General features: G+C 43.9%; 1 protein-coding gene across 10 annotated transcripts in view; it reads right to left on the bottom strand.

Moving 5' to 3' along the window:
• Nucleotides 1-20,117, bottom strand: part of CASK (calcium/calmodulin dependent serine protein kinase) — a 420,545-nt gene extending 400,428 nt beyond the window's left edge. For 7 of the 10 annotated variants that reach the window (XM_084635057.1, XM_084635067.1, XM_084635058.1 and 4 more), the window contains exon 1: nucleotides 19,848-20,116. In XM_084635057.1, the coding sequence (XP_084491183.1) occupies nucleotides 19,848-19,906 (59 nt within the window). In that variant the 5' untranslated portion in view covers nucleotides 19,907-20,116. Of the gene's footprint in view, nucleotides 1-19,401; nucleotides 19,440-19,847 lie in introns of those variants that run through there. The other 3 variants (XM_084635068.1, XM_084635062.1, XM_084635063.1) reach the window with 3 other exon arrangements.
• Between the last annotated feature and the right edge of the window lie 529 nt (nucleotides 20,118-20,646).

Raw genomic sequence — 20,646 nt, forward strand, 5'->3', positions numbered from 1 at the left:
TCGGATTGTTAGTCTCTAAGGTGCCACAAGTCCTCCTTTTCTTTTTGCGGATACGGACTAACACGACTGCTACTCTGAAACCTATAACCAGACTGAATTTTTAAAATGCATCTACTGTATGCCTTTTACGGAACATTTTCTTAGGCAGATTAGGAATAATATGGTTTAAAATAGCCTTCAACAAAACACATTTAGAAATATAACATTCCATCAACCAGCGTACGTAGTTGTCCCTTGTATCACTGCATATTCCAGCACATCTACATTAATGAAGAGAATCCAAGCACTTTTTTGAGACAAGCATGTCTCTCCCCTCTTCCCCATAGCTGGGTAAACAAAGGATGCTTAAGTGATTTTCCCAGGTCACAAAATAAATTCATGGCAGAACCAAGAAAACAGGAGTTTTGACTCCCAGCTTTCTGATCTAGGGTAAAATTTTCAACAGCACCATAGTGATTTGGGCGCCTCAGTCCCATTTTCAAAAGTGACTTAGGGGTTTGACTTAATTGAAGCTTCGGTTCCTGAGTGCTTAAGTATTCAGGAGCTTTTGAATGTCTAATCTTTAGGCAACTTCCACGTTAAGCCTTAAGATACTTAGCTCATATGAAGAACACTATGTGATAGAAAAAACAGGGACGCAAGTAGTGTTCCCTAAGTTGTTGATTTCTTCACTCTAACCCCGAACAACTGAACTGTGCTCAGTTCTCACACAATAAAATTCAGCAAGGAGAGACCAAGCATGGAAAGTTTTTGCTCAGTAGGAGGAAGTTTAAAAAACTATGAACTGAAAATGGGAGGCTAGAATAGAAACCTCATACAATCTTAACCTTCTTCATTAGACAAAAATCTGTGCAATTTTTTAAAAAAAGCTCTACAGCCAAATTTATTGGGGATAGGAAAGAGGCTCAAAGATTGATATTTGGTAGTTTTTTCTCATTGAGGAAAAGGATATTTGTGTGCTCCAGTGAAACACTGACCTACAGAGAGATGTTTAAAGAAAGTGAGAGGAATCTACACTATTAATAGATCTTTCAGCCTCTGCTGGAGGTGGCAGCTTAGCATTTTAATCAGGATTGGCCAGATCTTCATCTGCAGGAGATGCAGAGTGGCCTGAAGTTCATCATGTGGATTTTTATATCAGAGCTTAAAAACTCAGGCTCTGTGTATGCACTGAAGAACTCACAATACATTTGACAACATCAGGTAGGGCTTTGTCCAGGTCATTCTGCCAAATCTCCGTCATCTCTGCTGATGTGTACTAAAATTTCAGGTTCCCTGCTGCCATGAAGAGGCTGATGAAATTCCATGGCATGCAAAGGACTGAAGTGTTCTATAAATGTAATAAATGCATATAGTAGCTCATTGGGACAGCTGCCTCCCATGAAAGTAATTTAGCCTATTAACATGAATAGTAACTGCTGCTTAATAGAAGAACTATTAACATAAATGTAGCTGGTACCAAATAATTTGAGATTAACTAGATGCTAATTAGGTGTCAAATTCTAAGATGATTTTTTTAATAAACAGAAGGCCAAATAAAGTTCATGAGGTATGTTTTCCTTAAAGCTTCAGTCAAGGAAAGCAGGGTTCCACAGAGCTCTTCCCAAATACTTCCTGATTATGGTATATACGCATATTCTATTTGCGGAATTTTGCAAGCTAGCATAGCTTCCGAACAACGGAGACTGTAGCTGTAAACTCCTACTATTCACTTTCTAAAAGGTATTACCGAAAAAAATAGGTGGTCTTCAAACTAACAGTGGACCATATGCAGGAGTGCAAGTAGGGTGGTACGCTCTAGTATGCAGTACCGGCAAGAGATTTTTAGCAGGTACGGGATACTGGAAAGACTTGGGGAGGCTAGCCCCTCCCCTTCCCCAGGGGGAGGTGGAGCTGCACTCTGCTCCTTAAAGGAGAAGAACAGGGCTAAGGAGGGTATTCATTCTTTATATGGGTTTAACAGCGCAATATATATGCTAACAAACTTAAACAAAAGCTTGGTTTAAGTTTGTTAGCATTTGTATTGTGCTGTTAAGTTGGTCAGGGATCCTCAAGAGGGGAGACGTGGGGGGACAGAAGGTGTTTAAACAGTGTTTTTGATTCCTGCTCCAGCCTCTGGATTATGAGCATATACTGTATGAGAGCATTCTAACCAAGGGACTGAGGGTTTTAAGGTAATCTGGAGCCTTCATATTTCCTCGATCCTTTGCAGATGGACTTGTGAGTTGGATATGGTACAAAGACTGTTCTAGCCTTATTCATTGCTGATTTCTCCCTTGCAATGGGCAAAGATCAGATGTCTGCTGACTTTCGCATAGGAGTCAGCAGCCTTTGATACCTGTGGTATAAGCAACATAGCCCTTTCTTGAGTGGTTCTGTTCTTTCCTCTCCGAATGTCAACGCCTGTTCCCATTGAACTCAATAGCAAAACTTCTTTTGATTTCAATGGGAACAGGATTTGGCCCCAAGAGATCAGAGAATGTGATTTTGATCAATTACTTATCTGTCCAGAGACAGTTCTCTGGAACGTTCTACCAGGCTGAGGAAAATAATAAAAACAATTTGGGCTGCAGTTCTATCCAGACGCACATGATACACACAGTTCTATGCCTCTTTTCCATCAAGCCCAGATGGCACAGCATCTTTGCTTTCTTAGTGCCAGGCGGAGAGCAATATTTAGGCTTCGTCTATACTGCCACTTTAAAGCACGGAAACTCTCTCACTCAGGGGTGTGAAAAAACACTCACCTGAGCGATGCAAGTTTCAGCGCTGTGAAGTGGCAGTATAGATAGTGCACCAATGCTGGTTGCTACTCCTCTCGCGGAGCTGGGTTTTTTACAGCGCTGGGAGAGCTCTCTCCCAGCACTGATGCCACAACTACACAGCCACGTTAAAGTGCTGCTGCAGGAGCCCTTTAACACTGGTAGTGAAGACATACCCTTAGATAAAGGTAAGCTGGCAGAAGCTTAGTTTGGACATAAGAGAGGCACGGATAGTGTGTTAAGAGAAAGTGGGTTGACTGTCTTTCCTATCCCTCTTTCATTTAAGAAGTTTTCAATTTGGGGTGCTGCTGGATCCTCAATGACACCTGGAAATACTGGTGGCACCAGGGGCCCAAAGCACCATTTTACAACTGCATCTGTTTAACAGATGCAGTTGTAAAATTTTAGACAGGAAAGGGGGTGTCGGAGTGGATGGGGAGAGTGTGGGGGCCCCGGGCTGGGGAGGAGTTGTATGGAGGGTCACGTGGGAAGGTCACATGTCACTCCCCCCCAAACCCCCGCCGCTTGTGTCCCTCCCATGAGTGCAGTACCAGCAAGAAACGATTTCTACTTGCACCACTGACCACATGGTAGAAGTTTTTCATGAATCACCTTCCCCCTATCGTTTAGGATTATACAGACCGTCTCCCTTCGCATAAAACTATGTTGCAACTCTGACTTTATATCACAAAGACATTTGGAAAATGTTTTTAGGTTGTCTTTAATACAATTAACATTTTATTTTCTCCTTTTTGAAAGTCAGTCACACTGGCCAAAGTTTCCACACTTGGTAGACAAAGTTAAGCACCTATTTTCCTAATTAGGTACCTTACAGAGTGACCTGATTTTTAGAGGTGCTGAAGTCAGTAGAATCTGTGAAAAAGGTTTTCAGGTCTCACACTAAATTGAGAGGCAATACAGATTATTGAAAACACTGAGGAATGATGGCAAACTGTTAGAATCTGATGAGAAAGCTCAATGAAAACCTGAAGAAGCACATCCTACAAACTAACTGAATCAAGGAAATATCCTGGGCTAAACAGCAGCTACAAAGCATTGACTACTTTCCAATTTGAAGTGCTTGTAAGCTGATAAAGGAATTGAGGCACTTAAAATCTAAGATTACAAGAGCACCTCCTGATAGTCTGAGGAACATGAACAGCAAATAATAAATTCCTAAATATGGCTAACAGTCTAGAACTGGAGGTAAAAGGAATCCAGCCAACAGCTTCTCCAGAGTCCATATCATGGCTTCACTTTCTCCCACATAGGAAGTGAAGGAAAGACATGAAACTGACTACTGCAGGTGGCAGAATGAATTCCCAAGAATACTCAAACAAGATGCCTGATAACACACATTTGTTCATTGATTAACGCAGTGACAGTCTGCCATTCAGGAAGAACAGAGAAGGGCAGCAGGTACTCTGGCATCAGACATACCATTGGTTTCTGATCACTGGAGTCCTGGGGTTGTGGATTCTCTGGAACCAACATGTGAACTTGGACCCATCAGGGGAAAGATAAAATAACACTCCCTAAGTGAGCAGCAAAAGGACAGATAATGCCTTTGTGACTAAAAAGCTGTTCTTTTCAATACAGCTTGCTCCAGGATATCCCAGCACAGATGTTTCCCTCCTTGAAGAGGTTAGTAACCTTCCCACACCTTAAAACAATGATCCCTTCTGCCAGTTAAGTTGTTAGTTCATAGAAATGACCAATACCCAACACTGTAGCACATAAAAAAAAATCTGATAGCCTGAAAAGATGTTTAAATAGTTTCTTAATATGATCATTCAGGATGGTTTTTCAAGACCCCTACTATAACCACTTTACCAGTCCTTTTGCACAGCAGCTCACAGCAGAAGTGGCAGTAAACAGCATTACTAATAATTGCTTCTGCAGAAATTAGATTCTCATTTGTCATCATGGATTCTTGGCAGTCCCAGCACCTTCTATACATCTAACTGCTGTACACAGAACCTGCAGTGTACTACAAGAATCAAAGCTCTCTTTTTTGAAGTCTGTAAAACTTACTATATAAAAAAAAATACTGAAAGAATGTTATTTTGGTTCTAAAATCAAGCACCTGAAAGTTAGAAAATGCCAGATCTACAGTTGCCTATGCAACTTTAATTTGGCTCCCTTGTGCTTCCACCCTGTGCACTGAATTAGGCACAGTTCCTGTGGCCAAAGTAGTATGTGATGACATTATTAAAGATCATAAAGAATACACACAAGAGGATCAAATTAAGGTTACACGGGCAACCATAAATCTGATATTTCTCAACTTTTAGTTACTTGACTTCACATCCTAAACATTTTTAGTGTAGTTTTTTTGTATGCAACTTCCTAGGGATTTGCTTTTTGTTTTTTGTAAAAGGACAAACAAAAATTCTATTATGTATAACAACCTTCCCATAAGGCATCACCATGGGAATCTGCAGCAGACTTTTACCACTTGAAATGCCAGACTAAATACATTTGCTGGCCAGAGGAAAGGTGGATATACAAGGTGGGCTGGGTGGGGAGAAATGCAGGGAAAACTAGGCTAGTGGCACCATTATGGCTAGGTGGTGGGAGGGAGCAAGGCCCAGCTTGCCTCCTCTTCTCTTGGGAACTGGAGGAGCTCCTGCCCCATATGATGCCCCAAGAGGAAGTATGGACTGCTGGGACAGGGTTACAGGCAGTGTTCCCTCTAATTTTTTTCGTCCATGCGTGGAATGAATTTTGTTATGTGCAGCACCAATATCAAGGTAATGCTGAAATCTGGGAGTCATTGTGACTTCATTGGATTATGTGGGAAAGTCATGGGAAAATTTCCATATGAGGAAAGATTAGTATTTAGATTAGAGAGTTCATAGATAAGAAAGGATATAACAGAGTTGCATAAAATAATGATTGGGATAGAGAAGGTAAATTGGGAGCTCCTGTTTACCCTCACTTAATAAAACTGATAAAAGGAAACAAACATTTAACATCATGAATAATTGACTTGTGGAACACACTGCCAATAGATATAACTGTACACAAGAGTTTATAAGCATTCATAAAAAGATTACATGTTTATATGAATAAGAATACCCTGTCACCTGAGCAAGCAATGCCCTACGGAGAGACCCTGCTGCTACCTATAGCAGGTGGGAGACAAATATAAACAAATACTTTCCTTTCTGCAGCTCCCTCCCTCTGCTCTTCTCAGGATTCTAGTGTCTTCTCTTCCCTGCTCCTGTCCTCAGAGCAACTACCGACCAGTCCTGCTCCTCCCTTTGCCCCGCTTCTAACTGCAGCTCCCTCCCCTTTGTCCGCATCTCCATCAGAACCCATGATGAGTGGCTGATTGCAACTCAGCTCACTGCCTGGTCTGAGACTAAACTAAGCACAGTTAACTGAGTGCAGATCAGTGCCCTAAGCCTAAATATCTAGCTCAATGCCTCTCTCAAGGAGAAAAGAAAATGACCTTTCTACAGCAGCCCCTTGTCTCTTAGGGGCAAGAAATACTCTCTTCCCCCAGCATCAGAAAGAGATCCCCAAGAGTGTGAATAGGTACCTTTTATAGGCCTGAAGGAACATGTGTGTGGGGAAGTGAGTGAGAGCGGATGTGTGGGTTTGATGAAGCAGTGAAGAAAAAGGAGAAGATACACCAAAATATACAGTCAACTGAAGGGGAAAAAGGAGTGAAGGAAAAGGGAAGGAAGTACAAACACAAACAATACATAATACATTACAATAATATTTAAATAAAGCTATTTTATTAATACTGGTTTATTGCTTTGGATTCTCATTAACAAAAGGTTTCATACCCCATTAGCTTCCTGAACCTCCTCCTTCTGGGGCCATCAGATAGGTTTATACATTTGAATTAATTTAGCCACACTAACTATTTTGAAGCAGGTAAATATCATCAGTTCCTTTCTACAAAGAGATAAATTGTACTAATACTATTCTTTCTCTAACAGTAGCTTTATGACAAGCTAGTCTGGTCCCCAAGTACATAGGGTAAGAGCACAGAGGTAAGGTAATTTTTCTCAATGAAAGAAACAATGTATTTTTTTAAATGTGTTAGCTATTTTTAAAAGTTATTTTACATTTCAACTGACTTGTACTAAAGTAAGAAAAATAATGTGTCATTTCCTATAGTCCAGTTGTGGAAGCAGCAGCAGTTTTCAAAGCTGATGAATAATGTAAGCTCCAAGATCAGATCTTACTATAAACTGCAATATTTAATAAATTGTGTACAGTGCTGCTGAAGGAGCCCTCTCCCCCACACCCTCCCGAGCCCTGCACACCTCCATCACCCCCCCCCACTTCACCCACCCACCCTACACATCCTCCACGCTCACCTGTGTGAGCGCCTCACGGCTCATGCGTGGCCCTTCATGGCCTCCTGTGCGGCCACACAGGTGCACACCTTAGAGGAACTACAGGGTACAGGTGCCTGGCTTGACTCTCCCTCCCACCCCACTGGAGGTTGGGGGAGCTCCTGTCCTACGTCAGGCCCACGGGAAGGTGGAATACTGGAGTCACATGCCAGGTCAGGATGAGAGAAGGGGTTGTTAGTGGAATCCCAGACTGGCTCCCCTCAATTCCCAGCTACAGGTATTCTGGCATCTTCCAGACATTCCCAGCACAATGTCTGCTGGTGCTTTGGGCAGTGTTATGGACCTGGCCTTGGAAATCTTTATGCATGTTTGTTGTTGGGGCAGATTGCCAAAATTTTCCTGAGGAACACAAGTGAAAGACGGTAATGATGATTTTTAAACACTTTGAACCTGTCTACATGGGAATTTCTTCCAGTTATAAACCTCTAACAGTTTATAGTAGTTTAATGATAAGGCTATAGTTAGTTATACTGGTATAACTCCATGTGTGGACACACTTACTCAGGAATAAGAACAGCTTTTTTCCATTTAGCTTACCCTACTTCCAAAGTGACGTAAGTAAATTACATCTTCCACTGCTATAATTAAAACTGCTTTAGTTTTACTGTTAGCTTCCTATGTAAATACTCTTACTCTAGTAAGAAACTTTCCCATGTAGACAAGCCTCATATAACTTTCTTAATCCAAATGCCTTAGAAAAATATTAAGTGTTAGAATGAATTTATAACAAATGCTAAGATTCAGCAAAGCGTTCAACAACCAATTATCTCTGCCCTGGCAAGCATGCACTGGGCAGCTGGAGGATCATGCAAATGGTACACACTAGTAGAATTCCTCTGTTGAACACTACAGGAGAAAATATATGGGATTTAACAACCTAAAGGACATGTAAAGGGCAGCCTAGCACAGAAAAGGATGGCAAAGCCTTGTTCATGCCTTAAGTGATGTCTAACAGCACAGGAAGGATTCTGATTCAAATTAATCCAAATGGAATTTCATGGGACAAATAAGGCACTTCTATAGTTCGAAGGGTTCGTCCTTACTGAATATAAAGGTTTGCTGCAAATAATGGAGATGTTAATGCCTCTCAAAGAAAAAGTCACAGAAACCCTTTTAATAGAAAGCGTTAAACAACTGAAATTAGGGGGTCACTACCAGCTCTTCCCAAATCATATATATCCTAAGGTCAAGTCTCCATATAGTACCAAACTAGCTATACCAGTGCAATCCCTAGGGTGGACAAAATTATACCAGTATCAAGGTGCCTTATGCCAGTATCACTTACAAGAATAAGGGTGTGGCTACACTTGCAGATGTAGAGTGCTTTGAGTTAAACTCACTTTTGGAGAGCGCACTAGGGAAAGCACTGCAGTCTGTCCACATTGACAGCTTCAAGAGCACTGGCGTGGCCACATTTGCAGCACTTGCAGCAGCATTGGGAGCGGTGCGTTATGGGCAGCTATCCCACAGAGCACCTCTTCCCATTCTGGTGCTGTGGCTTGTGGAAAGGGGGCAGGGGTCGCGGGGCATTCTGGCTCCTGTCCCAAGGCCCCGTGATGCATCGGTTCGCATCTCAGCAATCCCTGTGGTTCCATCCACATTTGGCGCCATCTTTCAACTTTTTTTTGTACTCCGGGCGCTGTCTTCCCTTTCGGTCTTCGGGACTAGAGCCCGAACTGCTGAGGAGTATGCTGACGAGTCTCACCAGCACGTCACGTTTGGCAGTCGAGTTATTCCTTATGATCCAAAGTAACAGCGAGGGTTCCCACGATGATATCTACTCAAGTAACGCATATGACACAAGTTTGCTTGTGGCATTCACGGACATGCTCACCACCATGGAACGCCACTTTTGGGCTTGGGAAACAAACACTGAGTGGTGGGATCACATCATCACGCAAGTCTGGGATGTTGAGCAGTGGCTGCAGAACTTTTGAATGAGAAAGGCCACTTTCATGGGACTGTGTGAGGAGCTCGCCCCTAACCTGCGGCGCAAGATTGAGAGCTGCCCTGATGGTGGAGAAGCGGGTGGCTATTGCAATCTGGAAGCTGGAAACTCCGGACACCTACTGATCGGTCGCTAACCAGTTTGGAGTGGGAAAGTCAACCGTTGGAATTGTGTTGATGTAAGTTTGCAGGGTCATTAATCGCATCCTGCTCAGAAGGACCGTGACTCTGGGTAACGTGCATGACACTGTGGATGGCTTTGCACAAATGGGTTTCCCTAACTGCGGAGGGGCGACAGATGGCACACACATTCCAATTCTGGCACCAGCCCACCTAGCCTCTGAGTACATTAATCAGAAGGGGTATTTCTCTATGGTTCTCCAGGCGCTTGTGGATCACCGTGGGCATTTCAGTGATATTAACACAGGCTGGTCTGGAAAGTTGCATAACACATGCATCTTTCAGAACACTGGCCTCTTCAGGAAGCTGCAAGCCGGGACTTTTTTCCCCAGACCAAAAGATCACCATAGGGGAAGTCGAAATGCCCACTGTGATAGTTGGAGACCCCGCTTACCCTTTAATGCCATGGCTCATGAAACCCTACACAGGGAGCCTTGACAGCAGCAAGGAGCAGTTCAACAACAGGCTGAGCCGGTGCAGAATGACTGTGGAGTGTGCTTTTGGCCGTTTGAAAGGTTGCTGATGCTCTTTGAATGGGACGCTGGACCTGGCTGGTGACAACATCCCCGTGGTTATATGCGGGGGTTGAGTGTAGTCGGTAAGGGTCGTAGTTTTCAGGACTGGGTGGTGAAGCTACAGGTGTTGGAGGCAGCTGGTGGCGGTAAGAACCTGGATGTTGAGGAAAGTGGGTTGGAGGTGACATGGGGGCACAAGGGAAAGAGTTTGGGACAAGGGTTGCAGGGGGGAAGGGCAGTAGAGTTCTGCCTGCATGGCTATGAGCGCCAGGATAGAGTCTGCTTAGCGCTCCATTATGCTTATCAGCCAATCCGTGCTTTGCTGCCGGAACACCACACTTTTGTGCTGGCGCTCCTCATTCTGCTGGCGGATCCTCCTTTCACTGTCCCACCACTCCTGCACTTTTCGATTTTCATTACTTGAATGTTACATTACTTAATGCAACAGGTCTTCCTTGCTTCTACGTGGCCTCTTTCTGATTCTTTGGAGTCCTTCGGCTAGTGATAATACGGACGGCTGAGATCTCAAGGTTGCATCTGCAAAGGCAAAATGCAACACTTAACAGAGGTAACATTGTTCACACCAGGCAGAGCAATGATTTTCCCATACTTAAGGGCAAGCACAGTCTACACAAATAGCATAATTTGCCTGTCCCAAAGCGAGCGCACATAACCCATGGGAGCCCCAAAATGGTGAGTAAGCACAGGGTCAAACATGACTAATTGTTTCACTGCTGTACTGTCCTCTGGGTTTCTGTTCCTTGGGGAGAGCCAACAGTGGCAGGGGGCCCCTATACTGAACACTGTCCCCACATTTTCCACAGGAGTTCATCCTGGAAGATATCTCGCTGCTGAGGGTGAACTGGGAAGCAAGGGAGGGTCTTCTACTGCAATGTGGCTTCTGCCCTGGCCCATATGCAGCTTGCCTGGATACAACAATGGTCCCCTTGCCCCTCACGGTGCAGTGACACAGACAAGTTAGCCTTACTGGGACAAGTACCACAGTGGCTGTCCCGAGAAACCTGCACAAGCGCATTGCCCAAGTTCTGGATAAGACCTTTGAAGAGATCACTGAGGTCAATTACCGTGATGTGAGAGAGCACATCAACACCCTCCTCACCCCAAGAGCCCACACCGAATAACTTCCTTCACAAAATAAAAGCCACTTACTGGGAACCTCCTCTGGTGTTTGTCCTTCCCAAAGCCCCGGCCGCCGTGACTGGCTACCTTCCTCCTGGCCTGAGAACAGCTCCTGGCTGCATGTATCTAGGGATTCCGGGGTGTCTTCCTCCGGCTCAGCACCTTTGCTCCCGCTTTCCTCCTCTTCCTCCTGCCTTGTTGAACTGGGCTCTGAAGCGTCCACGATGGTACTCGGAGAGGAGGTGGGGTCGCCGCCAAGTATCACGGCCAGCTCTTTGTAGAAACGGCAGGTTGCAGGGGCAGCACCGGAGTGGCTGTTTGCCTCGCGGGCTTTGCAGTAGGCATTCCGCAGCTCCTTCACTTTAACCCTGCACTGCAGTGCATCCTGGATCCTGGCCCCTTTCCGTCATGTCCCTTGATATCTGCCCAAAGTTATCGTAATTCCTATGGGTGGAGCGCAGCTGAGACAGGACAGCTTCCTCCCCCCAAATGCTGATGAGGTCCAGCACCTCACCATTGCTCCATACTGGGGATCGCCTGACGCGTGGAGGCATGGTCACCTGGAAAGACTTGCTGAGAGGACTCCATGCCTGGCTGAGCGAACAGGAAGGGGATTTTCAAAATTCCCAGAGAATTTAAAGGGCAGGTCTGATGGTTGGTCACCTGAGGTCAGAGCAGTAGAGTTCAAAGTAATGACCAGAGTGGCTAGCACAGGCATTGTGGGACACTTCTGGAGGCCGATCAGAGCGCACTAACCGACCAGGGCATCCACACTGGTGCTGTGGCGCTCCAGCAGGGGCGCACAAAACGTTATTCCACTCACCGAGGTGGAGTACCAGGAGCACTCTAGCCACAGAGTCAGAGGGCTCTATGTGCCTTGCCAGTGTGGACGGGTCGTGTGAGCTAGTGCGCCCGGCGCTCCTTTAATGAGCTTTAACTCACAAGTGTAGCCAAGCCCTAAGTTGTACTGATCTAAGACTCCTTTCTACCAGCAATCACTGTGTCCACACCAGATTGTACTGCTTTAACTATATCACTTTACAAACAGCTATTAGTGATATATAGGTATCTTATAACAGCATACCATAACTGCTGTCATGGTAAGGACATCTCTCTCACCTGAGGACATACCAACTTGCCCCTGAAGGTTAAATGAGAAAACAGAGGTCCCCTTCTGTCTTTATTTCTTAGGGCATGTCTACACAAGTTATACCAGTTTAAGATATGGTGTGAATTTAAACCATTGTAGTTATAATGGTATTACTATATGTAGTTAACTGCACCATAGTTCTTACCACATATACCAATATACTTTACTGTATAGACAAGTACGACGTTTAAGAGCTGCAGGACCTCAGCCCAGGAGAGGGATGGTTTCCCAGCAGGAATGAGCACTAGCCAGTACGTAATGGTGGCCAATTTGCCAAATACTTCCACTCTCTGGAAGTGGAACAAGAGAGATCTTGTGGCATAAGGAGCGCAAACAGCCTATCCCATTCATGCTGCACATAAGGAATGCCTTCCAAGTTCCTTTTTATAGAAAATAGCCACTGTCCTGAATCAGCTGAGAGACTGCATGATGCATCTGACCCCACCACAGAGTTAACCCAGGCTAACTCTGCACTGCAAACATGCACTACAAGAGACTAATCAATGAAGACAGATTATCTGATGGAAAAAAAAGGCAACGAAGTCTAATAGCTGACTGACAGAGCTGCCTACTCAGCAAAGGAGGAACAACCTAGTTTCTAGATTGTTGAAGCCCCCCTCCCCTCCAAAAAGGAAGTTGTACTTACTATATGACCTTACCATAAATACATCACAAAATATACATTTTGATTACTAAACTAATATCACACTATCAACATAGTAAAATGTCACTTATCTAATGGGAGACATCTCAGTACTGTATTTAAGGTAGTGTAGTGTGTTAAAATCCACTTTTCACTGTTATAAAAACAGTTTTCTTAATACTGACCTGCATGCTCTGCCACCAACAGATTCTCTCTGACAAAACATTTATTAAAGTAAAACTATATGTCAGTAATAACTTACAGATAAAACTCTAAAGGAAAGTTGCAGGTGGTAAAATATACATAGAGTTGAAAAGCAGGAAATTCAGAGCTAAGGTTTAACTTACTAGAATCTTATTGTATGATTATGGGGAAGATTCTATTTTCTGTGGTTACTAGCAAAATCAAATATGATAAAAATTTGAGTTTCTGATGTTCTCAGGGTATACAGGAAGACTGAGTATAGCTTGGCTATTTCAACGGAAATTCTAGATTTTAAGATGTAAAATTAACCTTAACACTGAGGAAAAAAATAAAGCAAATAAATTCAGCTACCTACAATATCCAGTAAGGATTTTTCCCTTAAATCCTTATGTGGAAGTGAGTGAACCTTAGATTTTTCTGGGATTCCCATTTTAAACTAATACTAACATGGCACCTGTGGGAAGGTGTATTCATCTCCTCTTTCTTGCAGGCTTTCAACGATCACAGGAGTGGAACTCCGCTGTTGCAGGCCTTAGGAAACATGTAGAAATGGGGAGTTCTTCTTGGGAAGGATGAGGTCTACAGGGGGAGAATGGGGAAGCAATGAATGGGGAATGACCTTTGGTGTCAGCCAACTCCTCCCTGCATTAGGGCTAAATCTTTCCAGGGTGTCAACAACACTCGATTTAGACTCGATTTTCCTAATCTCATGTGGTTCCTAATGAACGCTGCAAGGGTCTCCACATGACTTTAAGGCCTGGAGGACAAGGCCCTGCTGAACTTCTCAGGACAGTAATTCTGAAGATTTGCAGGGGAGGTAAAATGTCTACCACCACTACCAGACTTCCTTTCTCCTCTGCCCTCAGATTCACCCCAATCAACCTCTCATGTAAACCACCTTTACAGTCTACAGGAAATGCACACTAGGAGTTATGCAGAAGGATATATCAAGATTAACAGAGGACTTTGTGGAGCAGCAGAGCAAAGTTCAAATCCAGAGAAACAACTACACAACCAACCCACAGCAGGGAGACTTTCTATTCCAGGTGCCCACAACACAAAACAGTGAAAATCTTGACACTATCAAATGGAAATCTTAAACCTGGGAAAAAGAGAAAGAGAACCATGCTACACCATAACCTACTACTGAATAAAGAACAGACAATAATGGCAAACTGAAAGAGGGAATCCCAACGTGAAGGCCTTATCTGATCATTATAACTTCCAGAATTACACCAAGCTCTGTGAAAAAGTTCTAGTTTGGGTGGAGTTTTAGTTTTGGTTTTCTCAGTCACACACACACACTTGGATTACACTTTTAATAGTTGTCTCACTAGCAAAATATTTTGAACTTGAGTTTCAGACCAGGGAAGCACTCCTTTCTGTCACATGGATAAGTCCAAAAAGTGTCATCGTAATCCATTCTCAAACTTGCAAAAGAGTTTTAGAAGAATTTTTTTAAACTTTGATGACTGTCACTCTTGAAAGTGAGACATGATTTACGGATAAATTTTAAGTTTACATTAAGGTTTTCTGGAAGTTCCATTCCCTTTCCTGAGTGACAAGCTTCCTTCCTGATCTGTTCACAGGTGGACATTTATATTTGCAAGGAAAGATACAATTTAAAATAAATAAATAAATAAAAATAAAGTAGGTCTCCAACAATCTTCTGATGTCTTAACTTAATGCCTTCAGGGTCTACAAGCCATTTTCATGTTACTGTTCTAAAAACCAAATCAACAATCTTTGACCTTGTGCAATAACTCATGCAGTTGAGTGGGGAACAGAAGTGAGTTTTTTTGCTAGAAATTGACACTTTTAGACCACTAACTCTGGCAATTACCTCTATTTTTAGTGTCAAGATTAAGAAAATTCTTTAAATGAATTGAACATTTGGCACAAAATACCTACTTTCACCTCAAACCTAGCCTATCTTTGAAGACAATATCAGTTTGTGGATTTTAGATAGAGTACCAAAATTCATTTAAAAATGGAAATTGAGTTGTAATCTTAATTGGATTAACAGTTGCCTACACGTACAACCTACACAGTGCAACATTAAACCGTTTGAGAATATTAATCAATAGCAGAGATACAAATGGTAATACTTGAATATATGTAAGTTGTTAAATGAAGGACTTTAAAAAGGAAATGTTTTTCAGAGCAAAATTTACACTTGACATGCCTACTGGATATTAAGAACTGACCTTTGCTAACACCATATTAGGATTAATATGGCTTGATTACCTTTAACTTGTACCATGATATCTACATGAAATATTACAGGACTACAAAAGTCATCAACAATTTCTGGGGCTTTTGTTTAAGGACAAAATGCAATGGACCTTTTTTATAATACTATCTTGTCTTTTGCTATAATAAGGAGAAAGTCTGTAAATACTTTAGCTGATATAACCCCACAAGGGATAGTGCTTGGTACCTGTGCCAAAATATCAGCTATCTTGCCATTGCTCAGAGCTAGTATTAAGGCAGCATACATCCGAGCCTTCTTTTACCAACCCTTCCATATCAGCGCCAGTGTGCCCGTCAGTATCATTAAATATCTCCATAGTTCTCAGAATTAGTGCACTAGTATTTTAGACAGAAAGATGCAATTGCTAATTGCTTTTTTCACACCTTAAATTTCTTTTGGGGGGGGGGGGGAAGGAGGGTTGTTGAATATCTTTGTTTATTGTTTGGTTTTAGCTTTCCTTTCATTGTTTGTTAAAAAGTGTCATTACAGTTAATTGTTTTATTTACCATCCTTTTGTGTGTGAAATGTGAAAGTAAACTGGTATAAGTAGCAGAAAGCATATTGAGAGCCAGTAGTATTCTCGGACTTGTGCAAGTAAAAACAAATGAGAAATTGAAGACAGAGGTTAAATTCCATTATTTAAAGATTCTCAGATCTGAATAGTGAAAGCCATTAGTAACAAGAGGAATTTTTAAAAAAATACAATTTTAATCTTGACAAATGTCCATTTAACATGAATTTACTGCAGTGTAAGGCATTAGACTGAAATACTTACAATTAAGGCATTCTGATAGACAACAGGATAAGTAACTGCAATGAAAGCAACCCGTAGTCTGTCTGTGATGTTCCCAACAAAGTAGTCTCCATGTTAGCATTAAATGAGTGCCATAAATCAATGTGAATCTTACAGGCCCAGAAAATCAAAGCTGAAACAAAATCCTTACACAGCAAGGACTGAAAACAAAACTATACTGAACATAAAATACATGTTCTGGTCTTGTATGTTCTGTACCCATGGTCCCCCTTCTGCATTAAAAGGAAACTAGGCATTATTTTCAGCCTAAAGAAAACTATTGCATATAGTAAAGAATGAGCTCAATGATTTTCATGGCAACACCTCATGTGGTAAAACCTCTTCACCCACTTTAAGTTTCATACCGACTACTATATGCTGTGGTCAGAATTAAGGTTTTAAGTAAAAAAAAAAAAAAGCACTTAGCGTAATTATCTATGAATTATGAATCTAATTCACTGCCTCGCCATTAGAATGAAAACACTTAAATATTTTAGCATATATCCCGCTCAACAGCAAAGGAGAGTTGCTTCAAAGTGAAGTTTTACATAGAAAGTCTTAAAGATTTGTCTATAACTCATCTCACTGCCAGTTAACTTGAGGTAGATTAACACATCTGTGAAGGCTCATACGGAAACTTCCTAATTCTTTACTATAAACCAAGCCCTAATCAGAGTGCATCTGGATGTGCACAAGTTTGTCAACAATCCAAGACTTAACCTGGGACTGGCACAGTAACATGACCAATGCTAGTATCCTAAAGGACACCACTGAATTTTAAGTTAAAGGCAACAAAGTTTAACAAGGGATAGAAGGTTCATGGTGCTGACCATCTATGCAATACTTGTTTTATATTTAGGGATAAAGAAGTATATGGTATGGTGTATACAAGTGAAAATCTTCCCTCAAGTGTTTTCTGGAAGATACACTTTTATGAATGTATCTATTCCTCCACAGTCCTTACACTCCTTTCCTCCAACATCCACCCAACATGAACAATGCCTACTAATAGAATTTAAGCAGGGGGTAGTCAGGCTGTTTATTAACACACAACCTTAATTTCAACCAACTAATTAGTATGAAATTACAATGAAATATATTCCAAAAGGCTAAAAGCAACTAAAAGTATTTGTCTCTTCAGATAAAATCAACTATTCTTACCAGTGTATTTGTTCATTCAAATTTTGTTAACCCAGAGTTTAAAAGAAGTCTAACAGCAAACTGCATTTTTGTGTGTTAGCTGGGAGATTAAATCCCAGGTAAAACAGGTTTGCAGATCAACAGAAGAGAAATATAAGAATATACTTCTAAGATTTGTTCAACCCCTGAAGATGTCTAACACTAATGTTACCATTCTCCTTTCCATAGAAAGACATGTTTTCAGGGAGACTACATAAGATGGTAGCGGTAACCATCTATTTGGAAAAAGAAATTATATGTATTTTAATTATTTCATGCGTCTAAAATGCAAATCAAGGCCAGGTGTGCTGTTTTGCAAGAGCTAAATTACTGTATCAATCAGTAATAAGTCACAGGAACACAGACACTTAGTTGATGGCTTACTGAGAGCTGTTTAGCAAGATGCATATGCAGCAATACAAATCAGTTTTACACTAGCCTTCCATGGAGGGCTCAAAGATGAATAAGCTTCATAGATCTTAGGTGGTACATAGTAAGAACTCCAACTATAGCCCCATTCAAGTGACAATAATACCAACTATACAAATAATGGAGCTATTTATTAAAATGGTCTTTAAGAGGAATGACATCTTTCTGACCTCTACAAAAGAAGGCAACTAAGGGTAGTGTGGCAGCGCTGTGACATGGGCAGCGTAGTTATGCTTTATCGCCAGGAGACTCTCCCCGGGCGATAAAAAAAAATCCACCCCAAATAAGAGGTGGTACTGCTCCCGGCGATAAAGCGCTATCTATACCAGCGCTTTTCAGCGCTAAAACCTTTTGTTGCTCGGGGATGTTTTTTCACACCCCTGAACGACTAAAGTTTTAGCGCCGACAGTGGCAGTGTAGACACAGCTTAAGCAAGCATAACTAGTTAGCAGTGCTAGCAGCACAAAGACCCAACCTATTTCTTGCTACAGGCTGTGTAATCTTAGCACTACTCTGACACTATTAACCTATTTACATCACAAAGAACAGTTTTAAAAGACCACGTGATTCAGAAACACCGAACTATTCACTTTAAAGTTCTACAAGTAATTTACAGCTTATTGTGCTATCTTTTCAGAAGCATCTGCACACAAAATAAGAGTCATTTTATACTTCAAAATATTTACAGCAACCCCCTTTGAAAGGTATTCATAAATATAGGCACATATATTATGCCTTTTTACTAACCCTAACCACATCAGAGTAAAATACACTAGGTACTATAATTCATACACAATATCACCACCTGAAGAAATCACATGAACATAAGAAATTGTTCTTCTACTGGTAGTGCCAGTTTTGTCCAATTTCTTAACCACAGAAGCTTTTCTCCATTTGACAAGCATTAAGTAACATCAGTTAAACCATTTCTTGTGCAAACCAACAAACCTCTTTAAAGCTTTATAGTTGACAAGGTGTTTTATAAAACCAATAGGTGTTAAGACAATGGTGCCCTATAATAAACAATAAAATGAAAAGCGCCCATATATTTGTATTTAATTAAGAACAAAGCAATCTGATCTTAAGACTGACATGTTAGTGTAATTCTGAAGAAACACAGTCATTCAAGAAAGATGACCATTTTAGCCCTGGTTTTCAAGTCAAACAACTACTGACATTTCAGCTAACAGTCATGTTGTGCAAAATAAATTTAAAAAATAAAATTCCACTCTGCTTAAAATCAAGAGAACATTGTAACTTGTCATCCTTACACCAGGCTTCCACAAGACACTGTCATCAACAAACCGAAAACAGCTTCACTGCTGAAACACCTACAACATCAATTTTTGAATGAGAAATATGCATAAAATGAGGAAGTTATAAGTCTCTTCAAATATGGTGCATCTCCCTTTCATTTCCATTTTGCAACCAAAACATCTAAGCCCTGAAGATATGAAATGTGAGAGAAGGCTGATAAAATGGGTTTCAATACTGGACAGTCACAGAAGAGGGGGAACTTCAGCTTCAATTTTCCATCAACGTGCTGATCAGGCTGATCCTCTGCATTTTGCCGAGTATAATTACACAACACAGATAAAAAAGGTGGGGGACTCGGACTGTCAGCTCCATACACCCTACCACACTGGTGAGCCAAAACAGCGGTGCCACGTTAACAGCTATCCCAACTTGGGTGTGATGCACGCCTTGAACATCGGTGTAACAGCAGTTGCATAATAAGCCTCTAACAGGCCAAGTTCTCCTCCTGCGTCGTTATTCCGAGCGGACGGTGGGCACCGCCAGGGATTCACACGGGAAGTGAGCATTACCTGAGACGGAGTACCACCGGCATTGCCACTAACGAGCTGGTTACTATGCAGCAAAGCACAGGAAGGCACCTGGCGCCCCAACGCGCAGATACCCCCACGGAGAGGCGGCTCTACAGAGGAGCCTGCCCCTGCCCAGCCGGCAGCCGCAGACCCGGGCTGGGGAAAGCGGCGGCGGCGGCTGCTGCCAGGCTGGGCGCAGGGGAGCTGGCGGAGCACGGTGGCCGGAGGAGATACCGGGCAGCTTCTCCCCTCCGCGCCCATGCTCCGAGAGGCGGGCGCCGCCGTGGAGTCGCCGCGGCCGCCGCCGCACGCAGCGGAGGGCGCGGGTGACACACGGGCACGGCGGCTCAGGTGGGCGCCGAGCGCAGCATCCCGCTGCCCGCGCGCAGGGGCCGGGCCGGGCCGGGCCGGGCCGCTCGCCGCCGCCCCCCCTCCGCGGAACTTACTTGCCGATCACCTCGCAGAGCTCGTACACGTCCTCGAACAGCACGTCGTCGTCGGCCATGGTCCAGGCAGGGGTGGGGGACCCGCCGGAGAGGCGGCCCGGGGGAGGGGGGCCCGCGGGCACGATCCCCTCCGCGCTCCCCGCCGGGCACCACCTTCAATCCCAGCCGCCGCCCGGGGGCTCCCGCGGCCGCGCCGGGAATGCCCGCTCCTCCTGCGGGCCGCGGCCGCCCCGCGCGGCTCACGCTGGCTTCGGGCTCCGCGACCCCGCCCGCCTCGCTCGCTCCCTCCCTCCCTCCCTCCCTCCCTCCGCCGGCCGCGGCCCCGGCTAGCAGGGCGGAGCGGGCACCATGCAGGGGCCGGTGTAGCGGCAGCGGGCAGCGCCGCCTCGTTCCTCGTGGTGCACGCGCCGGGGGGGGGGAGGCAAGCGCGACCCCGACCCGCACTCCGGCGGCAACGGCGGCGATAAGCGCTTTACCGGCGGGCGCGCGCGCACCACCACCGACACTTTCCCAGTCCGTCACGCAAGCGAGCAGGCGCGCGCCCCCCACTGAGCACGCACGCGGGCTCTTCGCGCTCACCCCCCCACCCCCCACTCTCGCCACAACCGCGCGCAGAGCCACGCCCACTACTCCGGGAGACAGGGATTGGCCCCTGTGCGCAGGCGCGCCGCGGGCCCACATAACGTCATGGGAAGTGAAGGGCCGGGCGGAGGCAGTAGGCTCCCATGTGAAGCTCGGGAGGGGCGGGGTCGTTCCCTGCCCGAGTTCCGAGGCGCGCGCTGCGTGTGGCCCATTGAGA

Source organism: Lepidochelys olivacea (genome assembly GCF_965140295.1).
Source record: "Lepidochelys olivacea isolate rLepOli2 genome assembly, chromosome: 1".
NCBI lineage: Eukaryota > Metazoa > Chordata > Testudines > Cheloniidae > Lepidochelys > Lepidochelys olivacea.